Source organism: Microchirus variegatus (genome assembly GCF_963457635.1).
Source record: "Microchirus variegatus genome assembly, chromosome: 2".
Classification (NCBI taxonomy): Eukaryota; Metazoa; Chordata; class Actinopteri; order Pleuronectiformes; family Soleidae; genus Microchirus; species Microchirus variegatus.
In genome coordinates, this window is record NC_139803.1 from 15,051,696 (window position 1) to 15,076,373 (window position 24,678).

General features: G+C 39.6%; 1 protein-coding gene and 1 long non-coding RNA gene across 3 annotated transcripts; both read left to right on the plus strand.

Annotated features, from left to right (window-relative positions):
* The first annotated feature begins 309 nt into the window (after positions 1 to 309).
* LOC310944421 (flotillin-2a) lies at positions 310 to 16,813 on the plus strand. 2 transcript variants are annotated; one of them, XM_083910202.1, is made up of 12 exons: positions 310 to 489; positions 2,993 to 3,074; positions 7,707 to 7,797; positions 10,422 to 10,545; positions 10,728 to 10,846; positions 10,965 to 11,078; positions 11,212 to 11,331; positions 11,422 to 11,636; positions 11,832 to 12,015; positions 12,124 to 12,273; positions 12,754 to 12,953; positions 13,566 to 16,813. In XM_083910202.1, the coding sequence occupies exons 1-11, from the start codon at positions 441 to 443 to the stop codon at positions 12,922 to 12,924; spliced, it is 1,419 nt and encodes a 472-aa protein (XP_083766328.1). In that variant the 5' UTR covers positions 310 to 440; the 3' UTR covers positions 12,925 to 12,953; positions 13,566 to 16,813. The 2 variants fall into 2 exon arrangements, with proteins under 2 accessions (XP_083766328.1, XP_083766329.1); XM_083910203.1 differs by lacking the exon at positions 12,754 to 12,953.
* A 4,184-nt stretch (positions 16,814 to 20,997) lies between these two features.
* LOC310940120 lies at positions 20,998 to 22,991 on the plus strand. The gene is made up of 5 exons (XR_014593063.1): positions 20,998 to 21,037; positions 21,554 to 21,743; positions 21,853 to 21,949; positions 22,613 to 22,770; positions 22,859 to 22,991. It is a non-coding gene; the product is annotated as an uncharacterized lncRNA (long non-coding RNA).
* The last annotated feature ends 1,687 nt before the right edge of the window (positions 22,992 to 24,678 follow it).

Sequence of the window (24,678 nt, forward strand, 5' to 3'; positions counted from 1 at the left end):
CATGATTGTCACTGCCTGCGTGAGAGGTTTTAAACAACCACGCCCTTTTTTTATTACTAACAGTGAAACATTATCCTCTGCTGGAGGAGGGGCGACACAGAGAGGAAGTGTTAAGTGATAGAGGAAAACAAGGGCAGAAATCGATCAACGTATTCTTCAAAATAATTTAATTCTACCGCATGTTCACGGGAAGTGTTTTATTTTGAAAGTCCTAACCGGAAACTTCTTGTCTCATTACAGCTCACTTGGTGCATCGGCCGATGGACTCCATTTTGGAGGAAAAAACCTCATTGATAGAGGCGTGGAGCAACAACCGTACGAGTGTTGTGGAGAATATCGAACAGTTTGTTGGAAAAAAAGAGGCCAAGTCGCGAATACAGGTCGTGTTTCACGTGTATGTGCAAAACAGACGCGAGTAACAGTTTCTATCTGTCGGTAAAATGGGAAACTGCCACACCGTTGGACCAAACGAGGCCCTTGTAGTTTCAGGTAACGTAAACGGCGTTTTTTTCCTTTTGGTACGACGCTTTATAGCTCCTCAGGCCCCTTCCCAACCAGTGCTTTTCGACGACAGAAAAGCCACACTGAACAGTTACAATAACAATGCTAGTTTATATATATATATATATATATATATATATATATATATATATTATAGCGTGTATTATATCAATAAGCAAACGCTAAATCATGTTTACGTTGCCTCAGCCGTCGACACGTCCACTCAGTATTCAGAGTAAAGGGGACAATTACCATTCAAGCGTCTTGTAAATGTCCTGTCGACTCCATAGACACTATACAATGCAACATGTAGGAGTTTCTCCTCAAAATTCTTTATTTTCAGGACAAATAAACCTATTGTCCGTGTTTACATTCATATCCAGGTCATTATCATTGCTGTTATTATTACTTGTCAGTGATGTGGTTGGTGTGTCAGTTGTGATTCCACATCTGTTCATACTTTCTTCATTGTGTAACATTTTTAAACAGATGTGCTTTCACTTGAAACGCACTGTATTGTAGGAGAAACATAATAATGACATAATAATCTTTGTACATTAAAATACATTGATCCTGGTCAGTTTCCATCATTGATATAATCATGAGTGGAGGAAAAAAGAAGTTACACCCATTGGCTCTGGACTTGGTTTCCATCAAAAATGGTCTGTAATGTGTTTAGAACATCTGAGAATCAGATCCCAGAACAGTGAACCAGTAGTTTCCATCTCATTACTCATGTAAACAAATAATACATCAGGACAGTTTGACATGTTACTATATTTTCCATTGATCTGAACACACTTTTTTGGAATACCTTACTTGTGTCCCTGTTAATTGCCTTTGTTTACTAATGTGGTTTGGCAGGTTTGTGGTCATATGATAGCTGGCATGCTCAATCTGTTGTGGCAGTTTCCTGTCAATGATGAACTATAAACGTAAACCGCTTGTGATTTTCCATTGTGAAAGTTTTTGTAAGAGTGCATCAGTCACCACAGCTTGTGTCAAAGCCAGATTTTTGTTCTCAGAACTATTGTAAAATAAGTACATCTGTTCATTTTTGACCAACAAAATCCTGCATCAAAGAAGTTAAGTTAAAGATGGGATTTTCTTTAAGTGGATTTAAAATGTCATTCATTTGCATGGAGCCCCTCCCCTCCACTAAGACGTGAATGCACTCAGGAATCTCAGTTATGTCAATGGTGGACCAGAGCAACTGTGACTAAAATGGTTGTGTCGTTCCAAGTATTCTTTATGTTCCCTGCCTACCACTGCAGTTAGCAATGGCATTTGGCAGCAGTGAGGTAAATTTTATAAGTAAAAGCCTGTCCCTCTTGCATTTGTTTATTAAAATGTTCCATCTAATATGTATAAATTGGATTATACTTAGATTAATAATGTTTTCATGGTAATCATTCTGCTTATGATCCAGGTGTCAGGATTTAAGTAGGCAAAAATGCCAACATGAAAATTAGTTGTACAATTTATTTAATTCAGTGTGATTATTAAAGCCATTTAGCCATTCAGAAGGGGACCCTTTATATAGTAGATAGTCCATCTCCTCCCCCCCTCTGTCCGTCAGTGAGAGGTGACAGCTGGGAATGTCACACTTTGCACTTGAGATCAAACTATCAGACTGAGGCCACTGAGTAGGACTGATATATCATAACTTACATCTCATCTATAAAGATCTGATCTTTATTTTAAACTCTTGTTACTATCTACATTAGTATCAACATTGCCTCTGTGGTTTGGGCTTTTGCATGTCCCTACAGTAAAATACTGTAAGTGCGAGTTGTAATTGAACGTTAAAATATGATGTAAACAAAGTGTTGCAACTTGGTTTGCAATAAATCATGTGAATTACCACAGTCGGATAAACCATGTGACACACCGTTTGACAAGGCTGATTGAGCTCCAAGTCAATAGGAGCATCAAGAAAGATGAAGCATTTGTTGGAGCGCAGAAGCTTGGCTTGAGAAAACAAAGTATTCTGTTACAGTGAGGGATACGGTTGATCAAATTACAATATAACTCCAAAGGGGGCTCATGGAAATGCATAGGGCTGAAACTAACCATTAAGATAAGATAAGATAAGATATTCAGAATCAGTTAATCTGTTAGTTTGCTTTTTGCTTAATAGAGAATGTGCTTCATCCACGAAATGCAGAAAATGTTGAAAAATATTCACCAGTGATTCATAATTGATTGTCAAAGTAGTTAAATTATAAGTTAAATCATTAACATATTCTCATGATAAAATATTTGCTCATTTAGAACTAATTTAGAACTGATATGTTTAATAAACCAGGTCATTATATGTGTTGCATCTTAAAGTGTGTTTGCATAATTTATAAATACTTATGTCGACATAAGAAAAATGACATCTCATTTGCTATTCATTTCTTGTCCAGCCCTACATTAGACCTAGGATCTAAACTGTCTGTTTTTTGTATTTTGATTGACATTGATTTATCTGTATCTGTATCCAAAGGTGGCTGCTGTGGCTCAGACCAGAAGACGTATGTTGTTGGAGGCTGGTCATGGGCCTGGTGGCTCATTTCTGACATCCAGAGGTAAGAAATGTCTGCTCTGGCCTCGGATCAGAGAAAGTGCTCAAAGGTCCTTCAGAGAGGGATGGAGTCTGAGATGTCAGACAGGCAGAATCTTCATCAGGCTCACAAAACAAATTTAACACAAATGTAAAAAGACTTAATTCTGCTCCGAATTCCTACTTATCACCATTCGCTGTTAGTGCTGGGCGGTGTATCGGTTCATACCTAAAACCGGTATCGACATCCGACAACATAATCTAACGTTTAACAAACATAAGATACGTACAAGTTCTTACTTACGAGTTCCAGACAGACAGCGACTCCAAGCCGGACTACTTCCAGTTGCTTCGTCAAAAGTGTTTGAAAATATAAGAAAAAAAAAAAAATCTAATTCCATAAGGGCTCAGCTGAAGAAGTAACTGTGGTAGTAACTGCAGCGATGACCACTTTACGTATTAGAGTACTAATAATGTATGCACACAAACGCACTCAATAGCGCCGCTCGCTCTCTGTCGCTCAACCACAAGCAGATGTACACACACACTCCCTCGTTTGAACACTCAACTCATTGCTCGCGCATGAAAAAAATACCATTCTAAAATTTTTCAAAATGCCGTGATATACATTTTTGCTCAATCCGCTCAGCACTATTCACTAACCATGTAACCATTCTTAACCTAGGAAAGAATCAAGGGTCCTCTGCCCCGTAAAAGCAAATATACATAGTAATATAAGTAGTAATTATATATGTTTTATTAGACACAGTGTTATTTCATGTTGCCTATCAGTAAATATATACATTAGAATTTAAAAATGTAAATGCATAGTTACTTGCTTACAGAAAATCTAACTGTTTTCAGTCCTCCCTCCAGATTAATGAATCAGTCACTGCTTTTGTTCAGGCTTAAGTCTTCCCATTTTCTTCAGCAGCATTCGTTAGATGCCAGTTTTCAATATCACAACATTCACACAAGATATCATTGCTCATATTTTTTTTACATCATGTGCAATGTCAATATCAGGCTGGTGGTATTCAGTTTGTTTTTATTGGTAACGGATCAAATGAAAAAAACTGAGCCAATGACTGAACTGATCCTTGACCTCATCCCGACATAAACTGCACGCTCCATAGTCCAAATGTAAAATTGAGTTCTTTAAAAGAAGCTTGCTAGTGCAGTGTAGCTGTTTAATGCCTTTCGCAATTTATATTTGAGGAATTCGTTTTTATTTAAAGATAACTGGCTGAGTGCTGCAGACAAAGGAGAAAGAGGAAAACTACATGTTGTTGAACTTATTCGTAAGAATTTGAGAGTAAATTATTCTTCTATTTTTCATGTTTCATGTCTACATAGTATGTGTGGATGTTTTACATTAGGCAAGTTATGGCAGCTTTATTTGCAGAGCACATTCAATATCCTTTACAATAAACAGTAAAAGGTAGTAAACATTTAAATCTACAATTTGAACAATACAAAATGATTTTATATTGCAGTGATGTTGTTAGCTCTGCGTCCTGCATTTACCTCACTGTCGTTACGTCGATGGGATGCCCGTCCGTTGTACCCCCTCCCAGTCTCCGCTACAGTGTACATATGCATATGCCTCTATGCATTTTGTGTAGCAGATACGCATTTTGTCATTAAACTACTCTTCTACGATGTGTCACTCCAAACTATGTGAAAAGGGAATAGCTGCTTTCATTTCAACTGTTTACGTGCATCAGTGCAGCAGCTCACAGGCTACAGTCTGTGGGTCTGACTTTAGCAACTTTAGCCTGCTGGTAAAAGACGAATTCGATCAACCATTACGCTCGTTTACATCTGAAGTGGAGAGCCGGAGAGACGCCAAATTGCAAGTGACGAAATCCATTTTATCCCTCTCGGTCCATTTTGGTATAGTCTCGCTCGTTTTCCATGGCAGTTAAACGTCCGATGAGGATACCGACAGGGAGAGAGAGGGTAGCGAACCTGAACAGAAGAGAATATGTGCCCCTCGGTGGTCTGTTTAAGAGACATTTTTCAGTTATTTCTGTCATGCTAAAGTCCTGTTGGAGGGACATAACATAGCTCTTTGTGAAAAAAGACCAACATTTAATGTGAATCAGAGTAATATAAACAACTGTATAGGTTTAAAATGAATGTAAAATAAGAATTGTTCTTGTTTTCTTCATTGTCTATTTGTATGTTGAATATCTGACATAGAAGTGAGTGGGACTCATAAAGTCCATTAATAAAGGAGGTACATTGTTCTTTCTTTCCTTCTTAAATAATCCATTGAAGAATAAGATAAATATGGTGAATTGACTCAAACATTGATATTAAAAGCTAACTTTTAGCAGATGTGTAAACATGGCTGCTCTGCTGATTTATATCAGCTTCAGAAAAAGTGAAAAGATAAAGACATGATACAGTACATACCACTGAGGTCAGTGAAAGTTAACAAACAAAATATTGAAAGGACTGTGCAAAAATAACTTAAAAGGTAAAAATTTATAAAATGTGTATAATACCATTCGAAAATATAATGAATAGTTACTGTCCTTGTATCGTTCTCCTTTCAAGTTTGAAAGCAGAAAACAAAAAAAGATTGTGTGTGATTTTAAGTCTGGTTCTGTAACGGGGGAAAAAAACTGACTCTGTTTGACCATTAACCCACTGGAGCTTCAGGTCACCTCTAAAGTGCGTCTACCGTTGGCCTGTCAATCAATTTTCATGATGTGATCACAAGTTTAGACTGAACTGTCTGGAATTATGTGAAATTGTTAGAGCCTCTTCAATACTGGTTTTGGGGCCAGTATTGATGCAGCGTTTAGAGAGTAAAACTTTTCATATATTTCATAATTATGTCTAATTTCTGTAGCGTAGTTATTTAACCACTTTCACCTCAGTTGTTTGGGGTCGCAAGGATTGATTCTTACTTGCGACCTTTTGCCTCGCATCTCTCCTGCTCCCCTCTTATGCTTCATCTGTCCTCTCTAATGAAATGCCCCAACCTATTGTGAAAAACAAGTTTGTGTACACTGAAATGTACTCACCCATGTTTGTATTTCTTGTCTCTGCTCTGGAAATCCTGTTTTTAAAGGATATCTCCTTTACTAACCTGCTTTGCTCTGTCTGTCGGTCTGTCTAGGCACGACTGTTTGTCTTTCTTGTTAAAAATTTCCATAAAGTGCTGTTCTCTTGTCTTTAGTTGCTTGGAAACGTTAGTGTAGAGCTAGACAACAAAATAAAGTAGATGTAGGAAGAGATTAATTAATGACCATTTCGACCAGGTATCCTTGTCTATATTCATGTGGGGCATGTGTAGTTTGCTTTCTTGGATGATAAACAGAGATGTTCTTGTTTCTCTTCAGAGTAGCAACCATTTGAAAGCCCTGTGTGCATGAGCCACTAGCTGGACAGCATCATGAAGACAGGAGGAAGGAGTGTAGCTTCCCGCTCGTGCTGCAGTAATCATGTTAATGTCCAGGCCTGTGAGTCATTGATCCATTTTCTTCTGGAAAGGAAGGGGAGGCGGAGCTTTCATCTGGGGCGGTTTCTCTCCAACTGTTGCAGCCGTCCGTCTCCCATATCTTTGTCTCTGAAGCCCACAGGACAAGTCAGAGTTTATTATAAAGGAACAGCTCTTGCTGTTATATCAGCGCCAAAACATGACCTCACATAAACAGTTCAGCCAAAGCATGATTGAAACTGAGGATTTGATTGTTTGTAAAGGACATTCCTGTTTAATCTCCATACAAATGTAATCTTGGAGAGTCACTGGGTTCTGAAGAGTCTTGTCAACACAGACTTGAGTTTTTATCTATTGATTTACGCTGTCCATGCTTTTTAAAAACATCTTTTAACCAACGTTATGATTAGCTCTGGAGCTCTGACAGATCTAGTTTTCTTTCAGCAGCTTAATGTTTACACATGATTTAGCCTCAAGGGCTAAAAACCAGTAAAATATTAAGTGAGATTTTGTCTTTTGCCCCGTCTCTCTCTCACATTTTCTTCTTCCTGGTAACTGACATTCCTAACGGCTGTTGTTCAACTCACTGTTCTGCCTCCGCTATTCCCGCTGCCTGCCTGCCTGCCTGCATAGAATGTCTCTGGAGGTTATGACCATCCTCTGTCGCTGTGAGAATATCGAAACCTCGGAGGGCGTGCCCCTGGATGTGACAGGGGTGGCTCAGGTAATGCATTTCAAAAGACCCTTAAAAAAAGCAGTGACTGGTGCTCGAGACCGAGGAGTACTGAGGAAAACGGTTCAACTAATAAGCTAACACTGTCTCTGTGTTTGTTTGTTTTTTCTCATCTTCATTGCTTTTTTCTTCTGCAGTCAAAAGGAGGCAATCGGCTGCCACAAACATGCCATAAAGCTGAACTCTGAGTTACTAGTGGCAACGGGGTCACTAATGAATGCTGCAAAATGATTTAAGGAACTCAACGCATTGTTTGATTGAAGTTTGATTTGAAAATAACCTTGAAGGAAACTTTATGAGATTGGGTCGTGGGCAGCATTTCATTTTGCTCCGTTGTTGGTGATCTGGAGTCCTTGGGTGAATGGTTTCACTTTGTCCTGTTCTTTTCCTTGTGTTCAGGCCCTTCCCTTCATTTGCTTTCCCTCCGAACATGTCAATTTTTATTTTATATTTTTCCACATTCTTCACAGGATAACGCTTGAGATTATGACCCTGCAGCCCAAGTGTGAGGATGTAGAGACAGCGGAGGGTGTAGCTCTTACTGTCACTGGGGTGGCTCAGGTAAATCACCACACTTTTCTGGGAATGCCAGTTCAGACTCCACTTACCCTTTCCCTCACCATCTTCTTTTCTCTGGCATCACCCCATAATCACAGCAGAGGTCGGTATTTCATACAGAGGGCTCGAGTTAAGACGTACACCTGTATTTTTGGTCAAGAAGTGTGCAGATAAACACACATGTTTTGGGTCAAATTGTATTCTGCATGATTTTTCCTAACAAGGGCAGAATTTGCCAAGTTGAGCATTATTTGCCAAACTGTAGACGAAGAGTAGCACTGTGTCGAAAACGCCACACAACCTCATTATTAATTTCAATGAAACCATACAGGAGCTGCACGGTTGTTTCATGTTTTTTTGTGATCCAGTGTTATCCTTTTTGTCTTTGAATAAATGTTGTCTTGGTGTGACAGGAAAAGGATTCTGTTAAGAGCCAGATTTGTACAGCTTCAGATTGTATCACGGCCAAAATGAAGTGTGACAACTGTAAATTGTCAAGAGAAAATCCTCCTTGAAATAAAATGCACTATATAGTGCAAGCATGATGCTTTAAAATCAGCAATAATTAATTATTATGGATAAATTATTAATTTATCCATTATATTAGCAGAAATAATTTGACAAAAATTGTCTTTTTAACACTCACCTGGCATTCCTTACACAAATTTCTGCATGGCAGTGTTATGTGCATCGTTACTCAACATCCGGCCTCACCGCAGGTGCATGTCCTGGTTTGCGAACCAACTGATTAAAGGGGGGTGTTGGCTCCATTAGTTCCTGTTCAAAACTGGAACTACATGTTTGCCTGACAGCCTTGCTCTACACAGTTACCAAGGGGAGGTATGGGGCCTGAAAGAACAGTGATTGGTGGGGGTGAAATTACACGCAAGCTAAAGAAGTAATGTCTGCAATTTCCACTCACCCACTGTTTTCTTTCTAAGTGATTGTTGCTCCGTCACTGTGAGTGAACCAAGACAACAAGAACATGGTGTTTGGGAACAGTCTCCTTCTATGTTAGAGACACAGTAAACCATTCTTTTGGTGAGCGATAACAAAGATGGTCAAAGATAATCAACACAAACGGCTACAAATAGCAGTTGAACAGCAAACTGTGTCACTTTCACAGTGGATATCCTGTACAAATACTGACTAGATGAGTGGGGAAAAACATTCTGGTGGATTTTCTCTTCAACAATTTGTAAATTTTTTTGTATTTCCATTTTAAATGATATCCTGTTGTTATTCAGTTCCCTTTTAGGTCAGCATGCTAGAATTGTCTTTTTTGCACTTCAAACATTCTTCATGATCACTTCTGTATTTTAGCCGCAGACGTGCCAATGTTCCTTTACCCTGAGTTTTCCCTACATGCATGCTGACAATGAGCCTACTGTTTGGAGCCAAACAGCCCCTCAGTCTCACACAGTTCACTTCACAGAACGGCTCATCATGCCACTGTTTGATTGGTCCAACCTAAGCCGCAGCCATTATGGTGTGTGTGTCCCATGGCAACAGGGGTTGCACTTCCTACTTAAGTTAAGAACACACAATTATTCAGGTTCAGAGCAAGGCATCAAGCCGAAGAATGTAGATTATTGTTGTATAAGTTACTCCTGCCAATGAATCAACTGTTAATAAGGTGCATATGTTCAGTCACACCTCTAATAATGTTCTGGCCTTTTAGGAACAGCATGAGTTACATTAACATTTGTAACTAAACACTACTGCTGATGTTCTTTTCTGTCATATTTTTTTTATTGTTTGCTTTATCAGTATTGCAGTGGTGGTGCCTTAAGTAGAATGGGTGGGGGTTGGAATAGCAGATCACAGTAAAGGGCCAAACACCACCATTGCACACATTCTCAGCCACAGTATGGCTCCCCCTGCTGGCCTGTGTGAGGTCGTGTGGCTGGTTTGCAGCCTTTTCTGTTTGTAAACATGTCTGTGGAATGATGGCCATTTCCTTTTGACATTGTGTTGTTGAGTGCATGTTGCAAATGTAAAACCATGTGCAGACCACTCACCTAAGGACCCAGCTCATTCTCTTTCTTCTTACAGCTCCTGTGGAGTACATATCTCAAGACCTTCTGTCTTACAGTTTTGATTTCTTGTTTAAGTGAGCTTGTGTACTGTCACTGAATGCCCCTGTGTGTATCTTGTGATTACATTGCCTTTTAATAACAATTTATTTTATTGATATGATGATGTTGCCTCTGAAATTGTCTTGTTTAATTCTTTTACATTTAAACAGATTTTAGATGTTGTATTGAGCTCTCTTTTTCTATATCCTTGTATTTGAGCCATGTTAAATTCAAATGGTTTGCATGTATATACATGCCTTGCTTATTTTCACCAAAAAGGTTTGAAGTCTAATTTGTGTCTGCGTCTGCTAATATTGATTCTGTTGTCCACTCTAAGTGTGTGACTACAGCCACTGTGATGATTTATTTCAGACAAGGACAAAAAATAATGCTAACATTAAGTTCACTGTATAATAACTGATTAGTATACATCATACATCATGATTTGATGTGTGCCACACCTGTGTGGACCTGTATTTGTGCTTGTTTTGTGCCTGTTGTTTGTCTTTGTGTGTTCAGCTGACCAATCTTTGTCCATGTTGGCACCAGGTGAAGGTGATGACCGAGAATGAACTGCTGGGCTATGCTTGCGAACAGTTCCTGGGAAAGTCCGTCGTGGAGATCAAAAGCGTCATCCTGCAGACTCTCGAGGGTCACCTGCGTGCCATCCTCGGTCAGTGTCTCCCTGTTCATGTGATTGTTGTTTTTGTTAAAGGTTTTTTTTTTTCCCCTAACAGAGGTAAGCATTCTGTCTTGTGTAAACGTCTGTGTATATCCTGGTTAAGTCATGAGAAAGATGATTGTACAAGTAGTTGTTTTGATTTGAAGGCACTAACCACAGTTTCTATCTGTTAGGTACCCTAACTGTGGAGCAGATTTACCAAGACAGAGACAAATTTGCTGCCCTGGTGAGAGAGGTGGCCTCACCTGATGTTGGTCGCATGGGCATTGAGATCCTCAGCTTCACCATCAAGGTATGAGAAATGAAAACCTGACATCATTATGCGTTTATTATTGCAATATCTACTTCCTGTTGCAGTTATCACCTAATGATTGGACTGTACTGTATGCCCACATTGGTATGTTTGATAGGATGTCTACGATAAAGTGGAGTACCTGAGCTCACTGGGTAAAACTCAGACGGCTGCAGTGAAGAGGGATGCAGACATTGGAGTGGCAGAGGCAGAGAGAGATGCCGGCATCAGGGTAAGAGGAGCTTCAAGAGGAAATCAAATCTAAAAACATGAGCAATTAAAGCACAACATTTCTCTCGCCATTGCATTAGGAAACCAACAACATTTCCTAACCCATCCACCTGTCATTACTGTGTCTCTTACAGGAAGCCGAGTGTAAGAAAGAAATGATGGATATTAAGTTCTTGGCTGACACAAAAATGGCAGACTCAAAACGAGAGCTGGAAATGCAGAAAGCTGCATTCAACCAGGAAGTGAACACAAAGGTATAATAGATAGAATCCTGAATATGTACTGTATTCCATTATCAAACATGAGAGCAGTGAAACGATAAAATCCTGTCCTGCCTCCACTAGAAAGCAGAGGCTCAGCTGGCATACGAGCTGCAGGCGGCCAAAGAGCAGCAGAAGATCCGTCTGGAGGAGATCGAAATCGAGGTGGTGCAGAGGAAGAAGCTGATCACCATTGAGGAGAAGGAGATCGATCGTACTGACAAGGAGCTCATTGCTACTGTGAAGAGACCTGCTGAGGCTGAAGCCTACAAGATGCAGCAGCTGGCTGAGGGACAGAAGTGAGTGGATCCCACAGTTTTCTCCCCTCGGGTTTGCACCGCAGAGTTCCGCTAGTCATTTATGTGTAATGGTTCTGTTCGGAAATTACTTTAAAAAGCTGGCTAATTTCACGTAGTGTAGTACTTATGACGATCTCCTGCTTTTACATGTAAACATTAACAATTCCTTTTGATGCTTCTCTAAATCAACACCAGGACAAAGAAGGTGCTCACGGCGCAGGCAGAGGCCGAGAAGATCCGCTGTGTCGGTGAGGCCGAGGCCTCCTCCATCGAAGCGGTGGGAAAGGCAGAGGCTGAGAAAATGAGGCTGAAAGCTGAGGCCTACCAACAGTATGGAGAGGCTGCCAAGACAGCTCTGGTCCTGGAGGCTCTGCCCAAGGTCTGTGTCACACATGCACACAAGTTTTAAGACACATTAGCATTATCTTGAAAGTTAGATTTGTTGGATTTGAACGGATGCTTACTGTTTTTTGTGTGTTTATATCAGATTGCTGGTAAGGTGGCTGCACCTCTGGCCAAGACCAACGAGATTGTCATTTTGAGTGGAGATTCCAGCCGCGTGACTGGAGAGGTGACCCGTTTGTTAGCTGAGCTCCCCGTCTCTGTCAACGCCCTCACTGGAGTGGATCTGACTAAGGTGAGAGAAAATGCTAATATTCCATGTCTTCCATTAACCTCCCCTTCTAAAGCTTTCACTGACCCCACATCGAGCTATGAGTGCTTCAATTTGTAGATCAAAAATCCCCTCTGGTGTCCAACAATTTTCCATCTTGCCAAACCACAACCCCATTTTGTTGGCTTTTATTCACCTCATCAGGGAATTTCCTAACAAGACTTTCAACATTAGTGCAGATAATTGAAAAAGGCAACGGTTTGCTAACATATGTAACCATAGCGGCTTAATGATATGTACAATGCATCTTCAAATGCATTTTGGGGACGAATGTGGCCGCATTCTGTTATATTGTGAGTGAATATTTGTGAGTGAAAATCCATCACCAGGACGGCTGCTCAGGTGATGTCCTCTAACCCTTAATGGTTAAGATCGTATTCAATGCAAGAGCAGCAGGAGTGAGTGCTTTGATTTACTCTTCTCGACTCTTATTCCTCTCTCTAGCTGCCGTTTGTTCAGACACAGACGTGCACAGACAGCCCCACTGACAAGAGACACATCTGTACAGCCAAACTTGTTAAAAACAAGGGAAAAAAGACAGCCATGTGCACACAGCACAAAGAAGTGAGAATTGATCACAAGAGACTCATCCAACTCAACAGCGTCCACTTATGAGTTTCTCCCAGGACAGATGTTAATATGAGGTATAAACGGGGTCATACTGACTCCTTTAAGGCCCTGGTATAATTCCGTGCACCCAACACGGACCTTTCACGTGACGCAAATTGCTGTATCAATGCCCAGCCCAGTTTTTGGAAGCATGCACAAAGATCACATTGGGTATAAGCCCTGCAGAAAGCAGAAATAACATTTTGACAACAGAAGAAGTAGTCCCACAGGATAGTCACCCGAGCCTCGACCTGGCAACCCTCGAACCAGCTGACACCCCGACTCAAACCCGACATGTGGAGAGCTGTAGCATAATTCTTGTCTTATTTGGTAGGAATGCATCCTATTCCCTGTGTCCAGACTTGTACCGCCACCCGGTGGTGAAGTGAGATACTACAGGACCCTGACAAGCGAGTACACCAGGGTCCTCAGCGCATGCGACGTGTGAGGAAGTATACCAGGGCCTTTAGATGGTGCTGACGCTTCAAAGATTATTTTTCCTAGTGAACCCAGTGATATGTAATTGAATTGTATGTTTAACTCACATTTTATTTAGAAAGATATGGAGAAAGTCTGTAACTGAGTCATTTCGTCTCCAGCCAGCGCTGAACACTAGGGCTTTATCAGTCTTTCCTCTCGTCCCACAGATCCCTCTGCTCCAGAAGATGACCAACCCACAGTGCCAAGCAGCCATGTGATGAATTAAGCCAGAGACTCATTACTCTGAATCCAACATATATCTGCCTCAAGCATGAAAACAGTTTTATAAGTCTCTGGCCCCCTTATGCAACTGCCTTTGACCATGAGTACTTGAGACATCAACTCAGACAGTTTTTGTGTTTTTCAGAGATTTTTAATTTTCTAAATGAAAACGAGCTGGAGCCTAGCTTCTAAAGGACCAGACTTTATGTATCTCATGTTGTTTTAGTTCTAGTCGAAGACATATTGATTTTTTTTTTTATCACACTGTTCTAGTTAAACAGAATTAAATGCTGCAATCCTGTTCAGTCTGACAAGTAATCCAAAGCAGGGTTTGGACATTGGCTCTTCTGATTGCTGTAGTGTTGAATGTCATTTAGAGAAGGAAAAAAAACACCGCAGTCTTTAATTGGAAGTGGGATCACACCAGCTGTAAGTCCTGCCAACAAAGTTAGTGTTCAGACCTAGGAACAATCAGTAGCTATTACTATGTTATTACTTTCTAATCAATCTTTCCACATACGTCCGTTAAAAACCTTGCCAAAGTACGCGAAAAACACCTCTGTGGTGGTTTCTGTTACAGTGGGGTGGGGGGGGACAATAGCTGGTGGGTATTAAGGACAAATCAGAATACTGTATTCTGCTCCAGAGTGGTCCAAATTTCTGTCTGGAGTTTGGACGCTCGGCTTCCCGGTCAGTTAACATGACTTTTCATTACATTAGAGTAGAGTTAGACTAAAGTGTGCCAGCCCCTGCCTCTTCATTAAAGAGTGATTCATCTAATGCTCCGAGTGAAGTGGCTCGGTACAGACTGAGCACACGGTGAAATTGGGTGAATTTTATTATCAGTTTGCTTTTAAAATAGTCTTCTATCTTTAGACTTACCTCTAACTCAGAGAGACCTTACAGCGTCAGAGTTTTGAGTGGTTTGGACGTTCACGGTCGCGTTGCCTGTGTTCTCCTTCTGATGTGCAGTGCCTGTTCATCACTCAAGTGCCCAAACCTTTAGGACAGTGGTTTGGCTTTAGTTGGATTTCTATCAGTGTGTGAATTCTCCACTGTGTTATAGACAGGTGTTTTTAAATGTTTTTGTTCTCTTTAACATCTGCTTTTTACTAACACGCGTTATACTCTTTACTTTTGTCACATTCGGACACAAAGGCAGACAAAAAACATAAAAACACAAAGCCATACTTTTAAAAGATTAGCCTTAACAGAGACACACAGGAAGCCTGCCAGGCTAACTGAACATTTCCCTATTACCTCAAGCAGCACATGGTAGATGCAGGGTCTGAGCTTTAATCCACTGGTTACTCCTCTATTACTTTCCTCCCTGAGTCAGTCAGAGCCGATTGTGTACATATGTTGTCATTTTGAAGAATAACACCCACACTAAAGTCATTTTATGGCAGAAAGTTGCCGCTGTGTTTTGGGATGTCTGACCACATCACGTCCAGGAGCTGTATTCAGCGAGAAGAGGGAAAATCAGCATGTGTTCAGGTTGCTTGCGCCACACAGAGCGTACATGCTCGTGTGGTTCTCAGTTTGGCGAAATGTAATGTGAATGTTTTTTTAATTTGGGAGAAACAGGTGAAACAAGTGACTACTGCTCCACACAAGTGAAGAATTAACTCTAATCTTTGTTTTATTATTATTAGTAGTATTACCTCGTCAGTATCATTACAGTTATAAATCAGATTTAAGTGAACTAAATGCCAGTAAAAATTAAATGGTCAATGTGGGATGACCACAGTTTCAGCCTCTAGATGGCAGTGTCTCAGGAGGATGACGAATGAGCCTTTTGATGCTGGCTGTTACAAATACTTCATATTTCATGTCATGTTTTTATTGTTTTGCCAAACTACCCAGCATGTTTGGCTGCCCTTTATTTTTATTTTACTTTTGTTAAATCCCATGTGTGAATGTTCATAAACCACTTGTCGGAGCCTGTGACCTTTTAAAAAAAGTTTTATTGTGACTGACCATTTTTAGCGATCATAATCACACCATTTTTCCATTTTTATCTGTGAAATAAACATCCAGGCTTGTGGCTTCTTTGGTCCGAGTCAAATCTCATTGTATGTCTGATGTTTGTTTTACAGTTCACGTTCTTGTGTGTGTGTTTGTGCTGCAACTGTTTTTACCCGTGACTTGATATGGCCAGTATTTTTCAAACACTTTATGAGGAGTTATCATCTAAAAATCATTCGTGACTCAAACCTGACACCTGACCGTGGATTCACGTCCCCTGTCTCCTCACACTGTGACGACTCAGTGCAGCCTGGCAGATTTCTACACTTCACTACACACTTCTCTGCTGAGGCTTTGTGTGTGAGAGAGACACTGCACAGTAGATGAGTTACATATCTCTGCTTCACTCAAACATCAACATGAAAACACACACACACATACACCTTAATGGCTTCACCATTGTCTCGCGGTCCCATGTTAACACTTAAAAAAACATGCGTGGAAGAACCTCAATTTTTGCAACGTTACTTTAATAGAGAAAAGCATTTTTGTCTCTTTTTTTTTTAATTTGTATACACGGTGCCTTTGTTGTGTGGTGTGAAAGAAAATCACTAATACTTTAATGTTTAATTATAAATGATACATGTGGAAATAGTGACGTCCCATGATGAATTTACTGCAGGACGTAGAATTGTAGAATATGTGAACTTTATACTTACGTAGTACTTTAAATGTAAGTTTCCCTCTTCTGTGTGTCGTTTATGTGCTCTGTGACATTCAGTACTACAGATGTACAAGGAAACGCATTCACATATATATATATTTATATACAGTACATAGATGACGAGTATAGAGATATAACCTTTAACAGCTTCCCTCTGCAGAATGTGGAGCCCTCAAATCATTAATTCTTGGGTTATACATTTTATGGCCAGTATAGTATGTGCCAAAAACTACTTTTTCTTAATTGTCTAATCACAATAGTGGCAACTTCCTGTTAGTCCTAGTAGCATTTGAGAGCGAGGTAAAGTAAAAAAAAAAAAAAGTCCATGCACTCCAGATCTTCATCGTAACTCCAGCCTCCTTTAGTCTACGTCTCCCATCATTGACAAACGCTGTGTAATCTCGTATTGTGTCATTATCGTGTGGCTCACCATGTGAAACTTTGTAAAACTGACCCCGGCATGACCTTTTCAGCATGTGTTCATGTGTTATTCTGTGTTGTACTGTACCTAGTCATAAGTCATGTAATAAATGCTATACCACTTCCTGTTGGCCTCAGTGTGTGTGTGTGTGTGTGTGTTCCCAAGCATCGTAGCTTAGGAGGAGATCCTAGGAGGAAATATACACTTAACACTTGAGATTTTGTTTACGGTAAATGAAATGTGTTTGTATGATGAGTCAGTGATCTCTGCACACATCCTGTGCTGAGAAGCTCAGTGAAAACATGGTGGGGAAAAAACACTGATTAAGACTTTAGGGTTAGGTTAGTTGTGATGGTTAAGGTTAGGGTAGGGGGCTTTATGTCTATGAATGTCCTCACTACAGATCCTGGGCATGTACTTGTACTGCATGTACCCCAGAGTCAGTTCATATTCAGCCTGTAGAGGGCAGTCACGCACACCAACACTGAGAGGAGAGACCCTGCTGCAACAAACTCATACTTCTCTTCTTTATACATATTTTAACATTAAAAAAAAAAAAAAAAACAGTAATGACCTCATAGTTCTAAATATTATCCAAAGTAAAATGTACTTTTAATTTTCTGGTCACAGCTGCTCACGGAGGAAACACATGGCTAATTAATATGCAGCTACAGCAGCTGTTGCCTCACTGCTATGCTTCAAGAAGCTATGTGTGGGTTCACCTAAATGGACCAGGAAAAACGCATTGCAGGACTAAATGGTGGCTGTTACAGCTTAAATATTTAGCTGTACTTCTTAACAAAGACAGAGGCCTCTGGTCATACCAACGCCTATCTCATGTCTGCTATGCTAGCTGACTTCATGCTACCGCGGACTTTATGCTAATGCATTAGCATTTGGAGTTTGACGGGAGTTACTTCTGAGATGACGACATGACGCCAGCGATGAAAATAAAGCACCCCGAACCTCTTTTTGACATTCTATCTTCTTATGTGGTGAGTTTTCATTAACGTCATTAATCTATGTTACGTTAGTGTTCATTCAAAGTCACATACAGGGATTATAAAATGTTTTTTTCCATGCTAGACCTGTCTTGTAATAATCCATTGTGCGTTTCAGAACGTTATGTGGCTACATTGTTATTAGCTAGCTCAGTATTGTTGTTTTAAAATGCAAATGTTACCCACACCAAATTCATATAATAGTATTATAAGCTGTAACGGCAGCATGTGAGCATCTGCTATTAATATGAATAACAAACCAGCTTGGTGTGCTCAATTAATGTGTGAATGACACACCTTTGCGTATGAAGTATTGACTGTGATGCTAATGATTTAGCAACTCTCCTGAGGCTAAACTTCTCCCTAAAGCACTTTGAGGAGTGCCTACATTCAATTGGCTACATCTTAAACATATTTTCAGATTTCCATGTGTTAGACATTGATGGAAAGCTATGTAAATAACTCAAAATGCCCCTCAGTCTACTTGTTCCTGTTTTTTTCCATAGTGTATAGTATAGTGTAATATAGTATAGCACAGTGTAGTGTAGTGTAGTATAGTAGAGTGTAGTGTAGTATAGTATAGTAGAGTGTAGTGTAGCGTAGTATAGTATAGCAGAGTGTAGTATAGTATAATATAGTATAGCAGAGTATAGTATGGTAGAGTGTATTGTAGTATAGAGTAGTGTAGTGTATTGTAGTATAGCAGAGTGTAATGTAGTATAGTATAATATAGCATAGTAGAGTGTAGTGTAGTATAGTGTAGTGTAGTGCAATATAGTGTAGTACAGTATAGTAGAGTGTAGTGTAGTGTAGTATAGTATGGTGCCGTGTAGTGTAGTGTAGTATAGTAGAATGTAGTGCAGTGTAGTATGGTAGAGTGTAGTATAGTATAGTCTAGTGCAGTATAGTATAGTATCGTGTAGTCGAGTGTTTTTCAACCAGCGTGCTGTGGCACACTAGTGTGCCATGAGAGATCGTCAGGTGTGCTGTGGGAAATTATCCAATTTCACCTGATTGGTCTAAAAACATTTTTGAAAACAAATAATTAATTATCTGCAAATAATATGGATATAAATATTTAAAGGGGAAATAAGTAGTTTATAGTGCCATCTAGAGGAGAGGCTGAAATTTACAACAAAGACCTGCTCCTCTGCTCACCCCCTCCCTTCCCTGAGCGCTACGGTATCCGCAGCTGGTCAAATGTCGTCCTCGTCGTCTTTCTCCGTGTCAGCAGATGAGGTTCGTGAGGCGAGGGAGAGGGCGAGCTACCGCGGCCGTAGCAGACGAAGCGGAGAGAGAGGAGGCGGGACTTCCGCTACAAGTAAAGAGACGCTTGTTTTGTTCTCTCGCGTTTGTCCTTACAGGCTCCGGTAGAAACATGGCGTCTCGCTGCTAACAGTGGCTATGCAACCGCGGTCTGCGGTCATGTTATTTAACATGACTTTTTGAAACACTACGAAAATGAAACAAAAACTATTATACAGCGACTAGACAATGCAGGAGCACATAATATGTATACAAAAGTGGATTTTGGGTTATATAAACCCATAAATACTACATATTGTACCTTTAAGACACTTTGATAAGAATTACTAAATTGTTAATATAGGCTACAGAGTATCATTTTTTAAACATTTTTGTTTGGCGGTGTGCCTTGTGATTTTTTCAATGAAAAAAATGTACCTTGGCTCAAAAAAGGTTGCAAAACACTGGTGTAGTCTACACTACACGAGTAATTAAAAACAATTAAAGTGGCATTTGTATCTCCTTGAACTTTTTGCACTACACAAAAAAGAACCCCAACCTTGTTAAAAATTTAACCAAGTAACTTTTACTCTCGTGGAGTAAACTCTAGTTTAATAGTGGTCATTTTACTTGAGTTGAATATTTCAGTACTCTTTCCACCACTGCCATTCACTTATGTTTATTACTCAAGTAGACATTTGTTCATTCATTTGCCACCGAACGATATGTTAGAGTTGCTGTCTCTTGGGGAGCTAATCAGAAACAGCTGAGGTTAATCAGCCCGGCTGGGTTAGGGTGGTATAGGCAGGTCAAGAGTTTACTTCTGCTCAGTTATTCTTTGGTTGAGTTTCTGTGTTGAGTGGAAATCTGAGTCCATGTGTATTTTGGGGGCTTGTTTCTACTTTTGGCCACTCATTTAGTTTCCCTGCTGTCCAGTGACTCCTGTTTCTCCTCTGGTTTGGGGTCCAGCTCTGTACTTTGTCTATTTATCATTTTTGATAGAATCAGTGGGAGGCTGTGGGGATTTTTATTCCCACTGCCACCTTTTTCTTAAAAAAAATAACCCAGTTTTTGCTTTGACCTTTGTCAAACCAATGCTTTTTTTCTGTAACACTGCACTGTATTCAATAAGATTCAATAAGATAATGTATATGGTCTGTATTTATAGAGCACTTTTCTCGTCTTGATGACCCACTCCTGGTAATCATATTTGTCAGATTCCTGAAGCAAAAAGTATATTATTATTATTATTGTTATAATAATAAAACTACTCTTTGATATTTGGTGGTATAAAATGTACATTGTGCAAGTTGTAGCAGTAAAAGTGAGAATTGAGTGATGGTAGCTCAGTGGTAAATTGAGATTGTGCAACCAGCTGTAAGAGTCAGTCTCTCTCTCTCTCTCTCTCTCTCTCTCTCTCTCTCTTTAAGTTTTAAAGGCTGATTCCACAGAAATACTACTTTCTCTGAATACTTCAAGTTTCTAAAGTTTCAATCCACCCAAATCGGCAGCAAGAAGCAGGCACGATCAAAATTTCACAGCACAACTCTCTAGTTTATTACTTTGACCTCAACTCCTGCACTTTAAATGTCATGCCAACATCATCAATAATCCTATATTTATTATGACGTGTGCTGCTGACCTCTTGGCCAAGGTCAACCATTTACCTTAACTCTTCTTCTGATTTTATTTGTTAGTAAGGAAGAAGAAAAAAACAAAGTTTATCTTTGAATGCAAATGGAAATTAGCTGATGTGTTTATGCTGCAGATAAAGAGTTGGAGGGAAACCAAACCACCTGGATAGTCATACCTCCATCTTTATCTGTGCCTACAGAAGGGACACACACATGGGACCATGGCAACACTCCCTGATCTCCCATGGCAACACTTTAAATGTGCGCACGAGAAACGTTACATTTTTTTTTTGTGACCTCAATACAAGATAGTATCTCGTGTGCACGAGATATATAAACAAGTGGTTGCGTCGTCTGCGGTAGAATCTTAACCAATTGAGGAAGAAACAACACTTCGACGAGTGAATTGCTTCGTCCTTTCATCGTAAGTAAACCTTAATATGTTTTGTCGTATGTTTAGTTTTTTCAGAATATCAATGTTTTAAGACCAGACAGTACAGGTTTCCTCATAGCATGTATCTGCAAATGTAGGCTCATAGGTGTACACACACACACACAACTAATGCATTTAGATTCAAGTTTATTTGATTCAGCACTATATTTGAAAGAGTGCATGTAGTTCAGATTTCTCCAATTAAAAATGTATATTTATTTCTATAACAAGATATCTAGAAACAATATTTTGCAGTTATAATATAACCATCAATACTAATATTATAATAATATTAATAATTAATACTAAGATTAAGATTTGCATCAAGAATGAACACCAGGAAAGTAAGTTTAACTCTTTATTTCAGTACTGTGCAAACATTTGGTCATCAGGTAAAATTTCAATAATTTGATAATTTGAAATATAGTATACCATATCGCATATGAACTTTGGGTAACATTGTTAAGTGGCATTTAATTGATAAGCAGTTTACTGCCCACCCCTCAGGCGCAGGACAAGATGAAGGGTGGATTCTTTCTGGATGTTGTAATCTGAGAGGGTGCGGCCGTCTTCCAGCTGTTTGCCGGCAAAGATGAGCCTCTGCTGATCTGGTGGAATGCCTTCCTTGTCCTGGATTTTGGCCTTCACATTCTCAATTGTGTCACTTGGCTCAACCTCAAGGGTGATGGTTTTGCCAGTGAGTGTCTTGGACGAAGATCTGCATGCCTCCCATCAGACGCAGGACAAGATGGAGGGTTTCTGGATGTTTGGCAACTCATTCCTCACATTTGTTTTCTATTTCCTAGAATAACCTGGGCCCTGACGTCAGGCTTTCCAGAATTTTCCTGGACCTTCAGCGACACAAATACCACTCCTTCTTCTGTGAAATGCTTCACAGGGAAGGTAAAATGAAGCCGTCTTAAACCATAAAGATAATAAAACGCCAACAGGGCTCAGATTAATCTTATCACATTCGGTGAGCCGTGAGGAAACAGTGTGGCTCAGAGGCTTTAAGTGAGTGTGAGAGCTGCATTCATCATTGGCGAATAACACCTCACAGGACTCGTGACTTGACAGCCTGCTCTCTGTTCTGTACACGCATCAGAGGCAGAATTAACCGTTCTCCAGAGCTGCTCGCAGCTTTGACTCTGCAGTAACTTGACAATCATTCCACCATATGTGCATGTTATTAGTCGAGATGCTCACATTTAAACATATCGTTTACCATACTGTTTTGACACATTATAGATCTCAGATCCCTTCTTCCAAATACAAAAGTCATGACCTTGCAGTTTATAGTCATGACATTCACTTAGCGCCTGCCAGATATCCATATAAGAAATGTGTTCTTACTAAATTACATATTGGGCACTGCTGATGTGGTTGGCTGTAAGTCACGGATGAATTCTTTATTTTGACCGCAGTCCTGTAGAGAATTATTCCGCCGCAACGATTTTAAAACGTCATTTTGAAACGTGATACATGTGAATAATTATTGGTTTGTTTTGTTATTAAGTGTGTTTGTGTATAAACATGATACTATTAAAACCTTTATTTATGTTACAGTCGCAATTGAAGCCATGGGGAACTACTTTTGACTGTGGACGGATATTGAGAGATGACGTGCGCAGACTCTTAAACAATAAACAAGGGCCTGTGGTAGAATTTTAACCAATAGAGGAAGAAACGACACTTCGACGAATGAAGTGCTTCGTCCTTTCATCGTAAGTAAATCTTAATATGTTTTCTAGTATGTTTAGAGTTTTTAAGAATATCAATGTGGATTATTTATCAAGCTCTTTTAACCCTCAGGAGTTCCTTGGCCTATTTCGTGGCTTTCTGTTTTTTAATTGGTAAGCCATTTTGTCTGTGTTGAATGAATATAGCTCAGATTTTCCAAAGGATCTTCATTTTTGGTAAACTTTAGAACTGCAATCTCAGTTTCTTAAATTAGCCTAAAATGGCTAAGCTGCGCAAGAACTTACTAATTTGTTCCCCATGGCAGAAAACAACCACCTTCCCAAAAACTGCTATAAAACATTATATATTAATTTCTTTTTTCACTTTAAATTGTCAGTCTTTTAAAGCTACTTCAGCCTGAAATATACATATCAAATATTAGTAATATTTTTGAAATTTTAACCCTTTAAAGGCCAGTTTGTTTTCCCAACTCCACTGTTTTACACAATTTTACAAACAACAGACCGCTCCAGTTCGACTGTAGGTGCGCTAACGCCGCTAAAAGGAGCTAATGCAGCTGACGGAGATAACTAATATATATAACTAATATATACACTAATGGGTATATGTGTGAGTGTGTATTTTATGTCCAACTTCATAAAACTTTTTTCTGAGAAGACCACAGTCAGTGTTATAATATCATTCAATAATAAAAACAATGAGTAGCCTTTCAGCACTTCAAAGATAGCTCAGCAGCAGGAACTACGGAACTACAGCAGGAACTACAAAGTCCAACTAAAGTTGGAATTTGTTTTGAGTCTTGCTGAGGTAGTTCTAGTACTTGATACAAGTATGAGCAGTAGTGCAGTACAATGAGCACTACATTGAGTAGTCATTTTGGAAATGGAAATACTTTACACCACACAGGAGGCTTTGGAAATGATAATGAACTCTGAGGACTTGGAGGCTGACATGGATGAGGCCTCTGAAGCAGTAGTCCAACTCCAACTTATCTGAAGACTGAGCTGAAGATGAGAGTGAAGTGGAGGTGGATTATGTTTCACTGTACAACACCTTTATCCTGTCGTGGGAGATATGCTGGTGACCCCCCATACATCGAGAGGAGAGGACGGCTTCCCTGCTCATCAGCTGCTGCAGGAATGGTTGCATATCTGCAGGGTGCTGCTGCTGCAAGTCCTTTTCTTATGAGTAAATGTGAGGACAGGAGGCTGTGCCATTTTTGTTGATTAAAAATGTTCTGTAAACATTATGGCCTTTAAAGCGTTAAAATTTCTAAAGTATTATTAATATTTGATATGTATATTTCAGGCTGAAGTAGCTTTAAAAGACTAACTAATTTAAAGTGGAAAAAAGCATTAACACATAACATTTTTACAGCAGTTTATGGCAAGGTTCTGTTTTCTGCCACGAGGAACAAATTAGGGATTTTTTGAAAAAATCTGGCTCCTCAAAAAAAATAACAGTGCTTCAAAATAAATGTTTCTGCTAATCATTGACCCATCTCAAGGCCCAATAGTAAGTATAATCAAATTCCCCTTGAAATGTATTTTATGGAAGTTATTGTAGTTTTTGTTTTTTTTCCAATAAATGGAGTTGTGAAAACTGGCCTTTAAAGGGTTAAAAATTCAAATATAGTATTAATATTTTATATGTATATTTATGTACATATATGTTTTTTTATATTTCTCATGGTTGAGCCAAGTGACACAATTGAGAATGTGAAAGCCAAAATCCAGGACAAGGAAGGCATTCCACCAGATCAGCAGAGGCTCATCTTTGCCGACAAACAGCTGGAAGACGGCCGCATCCCCTCAGATTACAACATCCAGGAAGAATCCATCCTCCATCTTGTCCTGCGCCTGAGGCGTGGGCAGTAAACTGCTTATCAATTCACTGTCATTTAACAATGTTACCTGAAGTTCATGTGCTAT

Excerpts from the sequence above, each read along its gene's own strand:
- LOC310944421 (XM_083910202.1), top strand. The coding sequence starts at position 441 with ATGGGAAACTGCCACACCGTTGGACCAAACGAGGCCCTTGTAGTTTCA. Across the intron at positions 7,798-10,421 it reads CTGTCACTGGGGTGGCTCAG|GTGAAGGTGATGACCGAGAA; the intron begins GTAAATCACCAC and ends TGTTGGCACCAG. Across the intron at positions 10,546-10,727 it reads TCACCTGCGTGCCATCCTCG|GTACCCTAACTGTGGAGCAG; the intron begins GTCAGTGTCTCC and ends TCTATCTGTTAG.